The sequence below is a fragment of the Camelus ferus genome, chromosome 33 (genome assembly GCF_009834535.1).
Source record: "Camelus ferus isolate YT-003-E chromosome 33, BCGSAC_Cfer_1.0, whole genome shotgun sequence".
NCBI lineage: Eukaryota > Metazoa > Chordata > Mammalia > Artiodactyla > Camelidae > Camelus > Camelus ferus.
Genome location: NC_045728.1, coordinates 2,975,197 through 2,987,594, shown reverse-complemented (window position 1 = coordinate 2,987,594; position 12,398 = coordinate 2,975,197). Strand labels below are relative to the sequence as shown.

General features: G+C 51.6%; 1 protein-coding gene across 1 annotated transcript in view; it reads right to left on the bottom strand.

Annotated features, from left to right (window-relative positions):
• SNX19 (sorting nexin 19) overlaps positions 1-9,795 on the bottom strand; it is a 39,916-nt gene extending 30,121 nt beyond the window's left edge. The window contains 11 exon segments of the mRNA XM_014556751.2: positions 324-354; positions 356-505; positions 980-1,076; positions 2,233-2,363; positions 4,231-4,350; positions 4,463-4,563; positions 5,721-5,859; positions 7,657-8,556; positions 8,558-8,926; positions 8,928-9,290; positions 9,292-9,795. Of these exon segments, the coding sequence (XP_014412237.2) occupies positions 324-354; positions 356-505; positions 980-1,076; positions 2,233-2,363; positions 4,231-4,350; positions 4,463-4,563; positions 5,721-5,859; positions 7,657-8,556; positions 8,558-8,926; positions 8,928-9,290; positions 9,292-9,363 (2,473 nt within the window). The 5' untranslated portion in view covers positions 9,364-9,795.
• Positions 9,796-12,398: the final 2,603 nt, after the last annotated feature.

Sequence of the window (12,398 nt, the reverse complement as noted above, 5' to 3'; positions counted from 1 at the left end):
GGAAAGTGGTACCACAGACACCAAGGGAAGGCAGTTTCTAAGGATAGGGAGTAGACCAAGAAATGCCAGAGCACGAAAGAGGGACGGTACTGTAAGCCCGGATCTTACCTTGCTGGACTGGGACGCCCTGTTCTGGGGCCATGTCCCTCTGCTCGACTCAGCTCTGGGGCTGAGCCTGAGTCCTCTCTGACCCGAGCACTTGGCATAGGACATCACACGTCAGAGTTTAACGCGTGGCCTGCTCAGAAGAGAGGCTGAAGCGACGGCTCCCAGGGACCACAAGTCCCAGGTGGACTGCGTCCCGGCCTCCTGCTGCCTCTTACCTGGGTCACTGCTGCCGAGGTCTTGGGCTGGACAGGGCTGCGTCCGACACGTGACCAGCCACGCACCCTTCGGAGATTTGCTCGGAATCTTTCCCTGGGGCGTCCGCTGGCTGCATCTCGAGTAACTTCGTCTGTTTTTCAATAAAGGATTCCATCCCAGATGTGGAGAGGATCTCTGACTCCTGAAGAAAGAGCCAGGGGCAGGTCACCGAGGATGTGGAGAGCAGGAGGGCGACTGCAGCACTTGGGGTCCCTCTGTTCCCTCCCCGCAGTGTCACGAGTAGGGGACCCAACTGACTCTGACCAGCTAAGGAGAGCTTTTACGTTTTACCTAAATTGCAAGGAAAACAACGCCTTTGTAGTCTCACTTGCCACAGAAACTTTGGGTTTTCTTCCAGGAACTCGCTTTCTCATTGTGTCATCCATTATCCCAAGCCCACCACCCTTGGGAAGCCAACCTGCTAGCCTGGAACTTCAGGAATTCCAAACTGCTTGGAGGAAGTACACCTAGAACACAAGTCAGAGACCCAGACATTGGCTAAGTCTTCATACGGCACCTGCGTCCTTTCTGACTCTGGGAACGTCTCAAGCCCCTGAACCGCAGGGTCAGCATCAGAGCTGTGAACTCCGCAGGTAGTTCTCTAGGGACCTCTTACCACACCGCCTTCCCGGAAACAATAGAGAATCTTCTCATGTGTCTCACTTATACTCAGTGCTGGAGAAATTTTACTGGATGAGAACCTCAGTCTGGACCTGGTACAGAAATAAAGAGCAGAAACAGTATGTAATTCACGGTCTTGAGCCCCATACAAAGGGCTGAAAATATTAATACCTCAAAACAAGAACACATACTTAATCTTGGGCGTCTACTGTGGTCAGAGTCGCCAGGAGAGACCGTGGCCCTGAAACCCCCCAAACAATACATATTCTGGCAATTCTTAATATACGTGCAACTCTTACACACAGCTGTGCCCACAATGCACTTGTGAAAGGGCTTCCGCTAATGTAATATAAGGACCAGCCTGTCAGGGCCATATTTCCACAGGCCAGAAGAGCAGCTGGCACACACTACGCACTCGTGACAAATCTGCTGAAGGTTAAACAGACAAGTGGCACGGACCAAGGCTGTCATTGTCCGCGCCTGTCTGCACATCCACTTGTCCCCCTTGTGCTCCAGACAATAGGAAAGTTTTGAGGAATAGGGTTCTTATAAGCACAAGCATCATGGTCACCCTTCAAAATATGGGCCCAATAAAAAGAAGAGGCTAAGAACTGCAAGTGTTCTTGCCGGCCTGTGAAACGTGAACAGAGACAAAGACAGACAGACAGATGTACACACACACATTCTCTTATCCTCCATAGTGGCCCAGACATAGATAGGATGTGTCCAGGAAACTCAGGGCGGGGTCCTTCCTTTCCACGTGCTCTCCCAGAGCACCTGGGAGCCTCGAGCAGGGGAGAGCAGAGGGCCGTAACAGTTACCCAATCCGGCCTCGCTGGGTCCACTCTAGCCCTTTCCTGTTCACTGCTCTGGTATTCAACTTCTGAGCCAAGATTTCCAGAAATGATGGCAATCAGAGATCAGTCATAAACCTCAATTCTTAAAAGGAAAGAAACATCTCAATTTTCCAGGACAACAGAAAAGGAGAATATCCATGTGCTAGAGTTTCCTTCTGGTCAGGAACCCCCGGGCAGCTGGGCCCTGGGCTCCCATGGCAGGACAAACGCCCAGTGAGGCTTCCTGCGCAGGGCCTCAGGCTCTTCTGGGTGGAGCGCTGAGGAGGCTGGGGCCTGGCTCTGCATGAAACTGGTACACGTGACGCATCCCCTCTCCTCTAGGGCTTAAGAGTGGGGGTGGGCTTTGGCTGAAAATTGGGGACAAAGGTGCGAAGTGGAGAGGGTTTCTCACTTGCTGGCCTTCTTGCCTTCTGTCTGGAGTCTGTTTTCTGTCTCTGCCTCACTCAGCTCCTCGGTGGGGCTCTGGGGCTCGGAGCGAGGAAATGCTGTCTTCAAGGTGTCCACGATCGCGCTCACCACGGTCTGCAGGGGTCAGAGACGCAGGGTCAGATGGCACCCCAGGGAGCACTCTCTCCAGGGGCTGTGTGCCCCGGGCCGGGCAGGCAGCTGCTCATCCAGCAGAGCCGCATCTGCCGGCAGTCAGGCACAGCTCACGACCCAGTGCCCATGCTCTCCCCTCCTCTCTGTGGTCATAAAAATCCTCTCCCTGAGAGTTAAGACAAACAATGCCATGGGAAAAGAAGCCAAAACAATGGGAAAAATAAAAATCTGGGAGTTCTGCAGGCTTGTGAAATACTTTCCTTGTTCAATTTCTTTCTTTTCATCCAAAAGAATGATTTTTAGTTTCCAAATTGGTAATCCTTTCACCAAGAGGTGATTGAGTGGAAGTAACATAGAGAGGAACATATGAAGAAAAGGAAAAGTGAGGAAGATTATCAAAATAAGAACTAAGGTCTGGAAGCAATATAATACAAAAATGCTCATAGCAATTCACAGAGGAAAAAAACTGGTTTTCCTGCTAATTCAAACAATTTCTCTTCCTTAACTACAGAAAGAATAACAAAAATCACTCAGGTTAAAATTCAGGAATGGAGCTGCTATAAACTTCTTTACTTAAAAAGATAAAACAGTCCTCACTGAAGAGTAAGAATTATCTCTATTTCTCAGAATGGGAATATGACATGTAGACATTTGCTAAAAAGAAAAATAAAGAAATAAATGAAACCCTAAAATATCAAAGTAATGGAAGGAAACACCTCCTTTCCCTCGGGTGCCTAATTAACACTGCTGGCTCAGTGGCACCAGGCCCACTGTACCTGGGGAGGCCCCCACGAGGACCCCAGCCAGCACAGCCACGACGAGGCAGAAACGGCTGAGCAGGACCACAGTAAAGGCCAGGGGACAGAAACCAGGGAAGGGACCCAGAAAAGTATGAATGTGGATTAAGTAGCTTACAAAACACGACTCCCTCTCCAGGCTCACAGAACCGCAGTCTGCAGGGAGGGTCCGAACCTGTCTTGTCCACGCCTGTATCACGAGCAACTAGTACAGTGCAGGGCTTTAAACAGGTGTGCAGGAGGCAGACGTTGAAAACAATCAATGAAGGAACACGTGTGCGTGGACAAACACATCCGCATGGAACTCTGAGGATCTCATCTCGTCTATCCCTTTCCAGTTTGCAGTTCTTCCTCAGAGCAGTGAACGTCTCCTAACTCCTACCACATGACATTCCAATTTATCACTTTATCCCCTGAAGTCTAGATGAGAAGAGGGAGAGCCCTCTTCTGCCAGAGTCAGTGTTCTCTAACCTGTTAAAACATACGCCAGTTTTGATAAGCATAAACCTCAGACTTCTGACCTGGAGCCTCTAAAACCAGTTGGTAGTCACTGCACACGGTTACACAAATGTCCTTCTCCGACCATCTCCAAAGGTTCCGAGACACCCTCCTAAAGAAGGGGCAATTCTCTCACACTGCTCACCAGCAGAGAACCACTACACCGATCTAAATCCAGCTTAGTGTCCTGTCTTAGGGCTCTCTTCCCCGAGTGACCAACACTGGAATGACCTTCTGCTCCAGAAGAGCCCTTCCTGTCCCCACTGTCTGTGGAGGCCCAGATCTACCCTTACCTCCCTCCACTGGAGTAATAATGTCATGATGCCCCCAGGAAACATGTGCACTGACTGTGTAAGGGGTACTGTGTCCTCATAGTTGCTCCCTGTCATTCAGGAAGCTGACGATCTAACCAATATTTGGCAACAGGTCTTGAAAATCTAGCCCATGTTCTATGCACTCCTCTGTGCTGCCCCTCCCACGCCCCTCCCGTGCTTTTCAGACCCAGCCTGTACACCGCTAGGAGCTAAGGCCGACCCCAGTGGCCCGCCTCGCACCTTGTCTATCCGGGAGCCCACGAACGGTTTCTTGACGAAGGCGATGCGCGCGTCTGTGTTCAGGGCAAGGAACTCCTGCACCTCCTCGCTGTTAGCGAGCTCAGGAATGGCGCAGAGTTGCTGCAAAAGACACAAGGACTTCAAAGAGAAATTCTGGTCCCCACATCTCTTCACCATGGCTTGGGCGTCTGGGAGAGAGACTGGGAGCAGAGCTGGAACAGAAGCTGCTGACCTTTAGGAATGATTCCAAGAGGCTCTTGCGGGCTTCCACTCGGTCACTATCCATGTTTCCAAATGGAAGGTCTGGAAAGAGCTTTTTAGGACCCTTCACATCTTAAAAAAGAAAAAAAAGACTTAATTCACGTAACACTCACTAAGAGCTACTCCATATAGAACATAACACATATCTAAAGAAAACAGGACTGCTGAATATATTTCCTGGGATTTTCTTTCTCCCCTTACCCACGGCTGGAGCTGAGAGGCAGCCCGAGGCTGGCGAGGGGGCCAGGTTCCAAGGCCTGGGGCGCCTGCTCATCCCTCGAGTCCCTCCCTGGGGTCTCCCCTTCCTGGGATTTTCTTGTTTCAGGAGTTCCAAATATGACCCCTGGGATACAGTACATACAGCCTACTTCCACTATTAATGATAATATTAAGGTATAAGAGGCAATACACTACACTGGTTATGAATAAGGGCCCTGAAGTCCAAACGCCCCAGTTTAAATATTGGCTCCAATCCCTACTACAATAAAGACCTTAGGCAAGTTGCTTAATCTTTCTTTGATTCTTTTCTGTAAAATGGGGATAATGACAGTACCTATCTCACACACTGCTACGAGAGTTAAATGAGCTAATACGCGTAAAGTGCTTAGACCAGAACTGAGCATGTATTTTTAAGCTTGGCTCAGTCACTGTGGGCTACTGCTATTAAGAAAGTATATAGCTGAAATCCACAATTTATGCCTAAAAACTTATTAAAATATTTATTTGGGTGACCACTGGTGTTTTTTTTAAAAACAAAGCAGCTACTTACTAGCTTATTTTTAAATTTTCTATTTCCTTACTGTCCCCGTGCCTTACAAGTGTCAAACAGCACACAAAAAAGCCTGCTGTTAAAGGAACAGCGGTAAAGATTTCTAGATAATATTTTATTATTTGCGAGAAATCAATCTAGGGAAACCTGGAAAAGTTAATTTAACACTTCCTGCTACCTCATAGGCACAGGTAGAAATATGAAAGTTTCTTCCTTAAGCTTAAACTAGATGGGGCCCCAGGACAAAGGATTCAGCGGCAAAGAAGTACCTTGGAAAGACTGTCATCAACACTGTCCAGCACTAAACCCAAAACACCTGTAAGCAAACTGGGGCGCACAGGACCCTTGAGGCCACATTCTCCCCTGACCCTCCCCGCAAACCAGCAGGCCTCCAGCCTCTCAGATTAGGGTGCCAGGTGTGAGAGCAAGCGGGCATTCTGGGGCTGGGGAAATGCCTGACTTTTGATGAACTTCCGTAGATCTGACTTCTCCTCCAGGCGGGTCTGCAGGTTCAGGAACTCGCGGTAGCGGCGGTTGACGGTGTGGTAGGCCAGCTGCTGCAGGCCGCCGCTGCTCTCGCCGTCCAGGGCCGTCTCGTACTGTGAGTGAACACACTTGTTTACGGCGTCGGCTCACAGGCCACGTTACAAGTACAGGAGGCGTGAGGGGAGCAAGACCTTCTATTCTGTCCCTGAACCTGTCAGATCTGACAGCTGCTTTAGGTCATAACAAGAAACCCAAACTCCAAGGGGGCTGAATTAAAGAAGGAGCTACACTTTGCAGTGGACGTGGCCCACGAAGTGAGAAACAAGCTTTACTGATCTCTTCTCCCCTGCAAACACTCTGTAAACTATTTTTCAGACCCCAAAGACAAGGGATACAACGGAAGGTACAACGCTGATAAAAATGGTACCGCCTCTTTCACCCCTAATTACGGGGCTGGATGTTACAAGGCGGTAACCATTTTGTCATGGTACTCAACCAGTCATTATCTATATTAGTTGGGGGAAGAAAAAATCCGAAACAGCTGATAAAAAAATCATTTGTTTGTCTGAAAAGCCTTAAAGAATGTGTTTTTGTTTTGCTTTGGGCAGATTAATTATTCTTGGAGCTACACTACATTCTTCTTCCGAAGCACAGATCATTTGCATGATGTGATGTCATGGACTCATCTGGCTGGAGATGTTTTATGGGGTGAAAGTTTCTGTCTTCCTATGCTTGCAGGGCCAGTATGTGGGAAGTGGGGCTCTATGTTCCCCCAGAGCAAACACCCTGAATGGCACGAAAAGCTGCAATTTCATACCTACAGGGGAAGGCCTTCTGACAAGAGTAGTTAAGATATAATAAATGCTGTGGAAGAACAATGTATGTGCTTGTTCTCATTAGGAGCAGGTCACGGTCATTGTTTGGTTGAGGTATTATACTGTGGGTAAGTGATGGAAGAGACAAACTCCTTGTTGGTGGGATCTGAGGCAGAGAAATGTTTTAGAGGCAGAGAGAGAGGTATTCATTATGAGCTGAAATGAGCAAAGTCATCCCTCCGACCAGTACTGAGAAGGAAAGGCCGACATAAGAGATGCCAGTGGAATTCAGGTTGGGGCTCTCAAACCTGGAGCACCTGGGAGTTATGACAATTTCTGTGGAACGTTCTGCTCCTTGGGGGCCACTATTCAATACTGTACATTCCCAAACTTGGCTGCATCTCAAAATCACTTGGGCTGCAGAATCTGCTATCAGAATACAAATTCTGATAGGCTCGGATGGATTCTGAATGAGAATTTCCCAGAATGGGTCCCAGGATTTTATTTTTTAAAAAAAATGCAACTCTCCAGGTGACTTGGAGGCAGCCTATCTTAAAACCAGTTTTAGGGAGCTGCTGCTCTATTGAACCAGCCATCTGAACCTCCTTCGTATCATCTCTGCCAAGCAGTTCCTACTACTGTGCTAAAACATCTCTAGGAACGAGGAACTTGCTACCTTGTGAGGTATAGATAGGTAAATAACCTTCCTTCCTAAACAAACTATGAAAGATGCTAGTATTTTTAAAAAGAAAGAAATTAGCAGGGAAAAAGTTTGGAAAGAATTTCTGGACAAGACTGTATCCGCTGGGAACCAATGAAATATATGATTCTCAGTCTCCTGATAGCCCTGAGATTGTAGGATTGTTTGTCAGGGTATCAGACAGAAGCCTACTAGGCTTCACAAATGAGCTTCAGACCACTCACATATAGCTACTTCCTGAATTAACCACAGCAAATGAGATACCCTGATCAGGCCTGACGGAGAGTACCTCCAAATAAGAGTACCCCACTCCCTTGAAACACGAGCTTCACTGACTCTGCCTTCCAAACCCATCCCCAGACCAGAGCGGGCGCCCACAGCTCCACTCCAGTTACCTTCACCGTGTAGAGCGTGTACGGGTGGAACCCGGTGCCACTGTGCTCGCGAGCAGTGATGGTGCCGGTGATACGAAGGTTCTGGATGACAACGGGGCCGTCTGGACTGCTGAGGGGCTCAAAGCTGAAGGTGGCTGAGCTGAGGGGACCAGGTGGGGAGGAGGAAAGCAGAACCTGTGGCAGACTAGGATCTAGGGAGCTCACACCATCGGTGAGATCTTTCTCTAAGCACGAGGGTCGCGAGGGGCACGTCCTTTCCGGACTGGCCAGCAAAGTTGTATGAGAGGTGACATCTCCTTGCTCTGCCTCCTTGTCTGCTGCGTCAATCTGGATCTCTGGGCAGGAGTTCAGCATGGAGACAAGCAGGCCTGTCTCCGCTTCTGTTCCTGGACCCTCCTCAGCTTCTGCCCCTTCAATTCCTCTGGCTCTCTCACCGTCCTTAGACTCCAGGGACTGGGAACCTCCTAGGGCACACAGGGCGTCCTGGATCCTGTCACAGAGGAAGCTGCCTGGGGTCATAAGCATGATGGTTTCTTTGCCCAGTTCAGACAATGGGGACTCCAGCTCTGTGTCGTCACACAAGAACAGGGGGCCTCGAATATCTGGCTGCAGGAAATGAGAAGAGTTGTTTCCAACTTTTCTTTCTTCCAGTACTTCCCCCAAGTCTCCCTCGAGTGCTTCACAGCCTTCTTCAACTTCTGGGGAGGGGTGTGGGGGCCCCTCTGGCTCACTACAGTTGAGGAGCAGGGGGGCTGCTGCTGGGGACGGAGCTCTCACCTCTGGTGGGCTCTGTTCCTCAACAGTCAGAGGCAGAGATGTGGGCACCGAGGGCTGTTCCAGGGCACTGGCCGGGCAAAGTGGTTTCACCACTTCTTCTGGATTATTTCTGGCCTTGGAAAAGAATGCCCACTAGTACAAGGTGGATCCAGTCAGGATCTGAGAGCTTGCTGGTCAGTGGTAAGATTACATTGCAAGTAATGAGTTCCACCACTACATGGCGACCGGTCCGGGTCTCCAAGTGGGGCTTTGGCACCAGTCCTTGAAGCACCGCGTTCACGATGCCACGTGTATAGGTGACCTCAGCGCTGGGACTCTGTACAGCAGGATGTGGGGCGGTGACCCGGCAGTAAGCCTCCCAGAGCTGGGAGGGCTCCACTGTGCCACTCTGCTGCCCTGCCGTGGCCTCCTTTGCCTGAATATAGCTCTGCAGGTGACAACCGCAGAGAGTCAGAACCCTCTGGGCCAGAGCATGCCTGTCCACCATGGCCATTCCTCCTCCGGAGCTCCTGGACCAACCCTCTCATGGCCGCCTCCATTTCCTCCTCGAAGGCTGGCTCCTGGCTCACCGTGCGGTACCACGACGACACGAAGTCCCGCATGATCATCCGGATAGTGCGGTCGATCTCCTGCTCCAGCTGCCGCTCTGCCTCCGGGCTTGGGGGGGACGTGGCCATCGGGATGAAGCGTTCCAGGTGCAGCCGACCTGAAGCCCCCACGATGGCGTCGGAGCCCAGCCATCCTCCGAGGACCACCAGCAAGGCAGACAGAAGGCACAGAAGCCACACGTTGACCAGGAGGTGGATGACCAGAAGCCAGCCGAGCACGGCCCCCACGGCCACCAGCTTCCGGCTACTCGAGCAGGTTACTGACGCCACCGTCGGGCCCGGTCGGGGGCTCCTGCGACGAGGCGGCCGCCTCCGCCTTCATGGCGGACGGGAGCAGGGGGCTCCCCGGACCACCGCCTCCTACTCCACTTCAGAGCCGGCGGGAGGGGCGCTGACGGGGGCGCGGCCGTGCTGCGGGCCCCGACGCCCTACGGGCAGGGCCGGGCGGCAGGGGCGGCTCGGCGGCTCGGCCCCGCGGCAGCCCCTTCCGGCAGGGGCGCTGCCCGCGGACACAGCCCTGCGGCCTGCATGGTGCCCGGGCGGCGGCCCCGGGCCTCGGAGCCAAACACTTACTGACGCCTGTAAACCGGGGCGCCCGGGACCGGCTCACGCCGAGCTCCGACTGCAGCGGACGCAACGGCGCCTCCTCCGCGGCCTCCTCAGAGGGGCCCTCGCCGGGCTGGGGCGGCCGATCACCCGCGCTCCGCAGCCCGGCTTCCCTCAGGGCTGCCGGCTTGCCGGGCGCGGCGACAACTTCCGGGTCGACGTCGGCGGGAGCGAGGCATGCCGGTAGAGCGCCGCGCACCCGTCGCCCGCCGGCGCGGCGCTGCGCGGCGCCCCCTGGTGCCGAGGAGCCGCCATGCCTGCACCGTGCAGCGGGGTTCCCGCTGCAGAGCGCGCGCAGCGCGAGCCCGCCAGGCGGGCGCCCCGATTCCCGAAGCCGAGCGGACCAGAGCGCAGGCTTGCAGGTAATGACTTCTCCGAGACTCAAGACTTCCAGCTCCAGTCGTTAAATGAAGTGTGCAAACCGTTTAGGCAAAAGTTCCTTCACTATCAGTGATCCGGTTTCTTTCAACCTTATGTGCGCAATTTTTCACTGGCCTGGTGCATTTTAACATTCACCCCGCACCCCCTGCGCCCCTCTCCCATCTCCAGTACTCAGCTCCCCGATCTTGTTCTCAGGAATTGCAGAATACAAGGCATAAAACATCAATACAGAGATAGATTTATTTCTACAATTTCATAATACTGTGTAACAAAATCATATTTGCGATTTGGGGTTATTTGCTGCTGGCATAACCCAAGCAGTCAAATCTTTGGAGCATCTGCTGTATTCAGTCACTGTGATTGGTGGTGTGGAGGAATAGAAGCCGCTCTTGTCCCCGAGGACCTTGCGGATAACTGGGGAGATTGAGTTCTTGGATCCTGGTGAATATTTAGTAATGCAACTCAGTATGGGATATGGCAAAATGCAGATTATTCAGTGTATGAGGGGAAGGAAAGGTCATCGTGGGTTGCAGAGGCTAAGGGGGACCTCGTAGAGAAGGAAGCCTCAAGGGTGAGACTTTTTATTCCTTCCATCTCTTCTTCCCTTCTCCTCCCCAGATACATAGGAACAGAAGGCAGAGGTGGACACAGTACATTTAGACAATCTTCTAATAGATCTGCTTGTGAATGTGCCCTATGGTTGATTGTTTTTGCTTTCCGTAATTTGCCTTCAGTTGTCTACACAGGCAGAATTACTTGTAAGAAGATTAAATACCTGACAGTAGCAGTGACCATGTGGCAGAGAGTGCCAGTTTCACAGGAAGCCCGCTTCCTTGCCCCTCATGGTCCCCGGGAGCTCTGTCTGCAGTGTGGCTGTGCTTTTTATCTTCCCACGGGACATCTATCATTTGTATAGAGCTGCTTGTGGTTGCCTGTCTTCAGCATCCTCTATGCTGTCAGCAGCCTTTTGTCATTATAACATTAGTCCCCAGATATTTAGAGGAATCCTCAAGCAAACTGCAACCAAAAACTGTGCCAACAGGAAGCATGTTGTGACTTCTTCTCTCACCTCCTTTTCTACTGTTGGGGTCAAGGTTTCTTTTGAATGCAAAAGGGACCGTCATTTAGATGTGGGGCATCATTTGTGACAGCGCTTCTAAAGCCGAAGTCTGACTTAGGATCCAGTGTCCACAAAGTGAATGGGGCACATCCCTGAGAGCCCAGAAATCTGGCCACTTCGCTGCTGCTCTACATCCCACAGAAAAGGAAAGTGGGTGCGGCTGTCTTGGTCCTCCCAGACCATTCCATTGTCCTTGGGGCCGGTAGAGGATCCCAGGAGGCTCTGGAGAAGTATGCCTGCCACCTAGCCGAGAACTAAAGTGAGAAGTGCGCTGGCAGAGGGGCTGATGATGATTCTGAAGACTTCCCTGTGCTGGTCCAGAGAGAAAGTTTACTCTGCAGCATAAACTGGAATGTTTCAGGGCAGTAAGACACTGACCTTGTAAGTGGGCACTGTGCCACCTGGCCAGATGGTCTGGCGCACTGAGGGAGCCAAGAGTGCCTTCCTGATGCTGGGGTGGATTGGATGAAGCAGGACTCTCAGGTGAACGCGCCACGCGCTTGTCATCTTGACTGGTGTGAGCTTGTGCTCCGAGCCCCAGTCTCCACCAGGTGAGCCACTGGGAGGAGGTGAGGGGCAGGACGGGTGTCGGGCGCTGGTGCTGGGTGTGTATGCGGTGGGGGGGCTGGCTGTTTGGCCACCTCACTCACCAGCTCTGAGTCCCTTCTTTCCTTCTTATCATTTCTCACAACACTGTAGGCATTGTGCCAGAGGCTGGGGATACAGGGCAAGAAAGACACTGTAATTCACCTTTGGGGACTCAGTCGAGTTACAGGAGAGAGACACTGTTGGGTGTTGGTTTGATATGATTTCAGACCCTCTTGTTTATGACTTAAGTGAAGTTGATTGAATCCACTTCTTTATGACAAAGTTGTTGTTTTTAGAAGCAAAGAGGTTTTGATAAAAGAATGAAATGCATTGTGTCAGGACACCATTGTCTCATCTGTTGTCCCCATAAAGACTTAGTGGCTCGGCTGCAGAGGGGCCCTGCTGGGGGTTTATTGCTAAGACAGGTGGAGAAGCAGCCTTGGCGAGGACACATTTAGACTCCAAATACTGAGAGTTTGTGAGGATATCTGAGAGTTCCTGTCTGGGCAATAACTACCCTTTGCTGACCTAGCTCTCTGAAGGTCTTGAAGATCTGGAGACCCTTGCTCCTGCTGTGGCCAGGCTACTCTTGGTGGCAGGTGGTGTTGAGTCTCGCAGCATCTCAGGAAGAGAAGGGACATCTGTTCCTGCTCCAGAGAGAT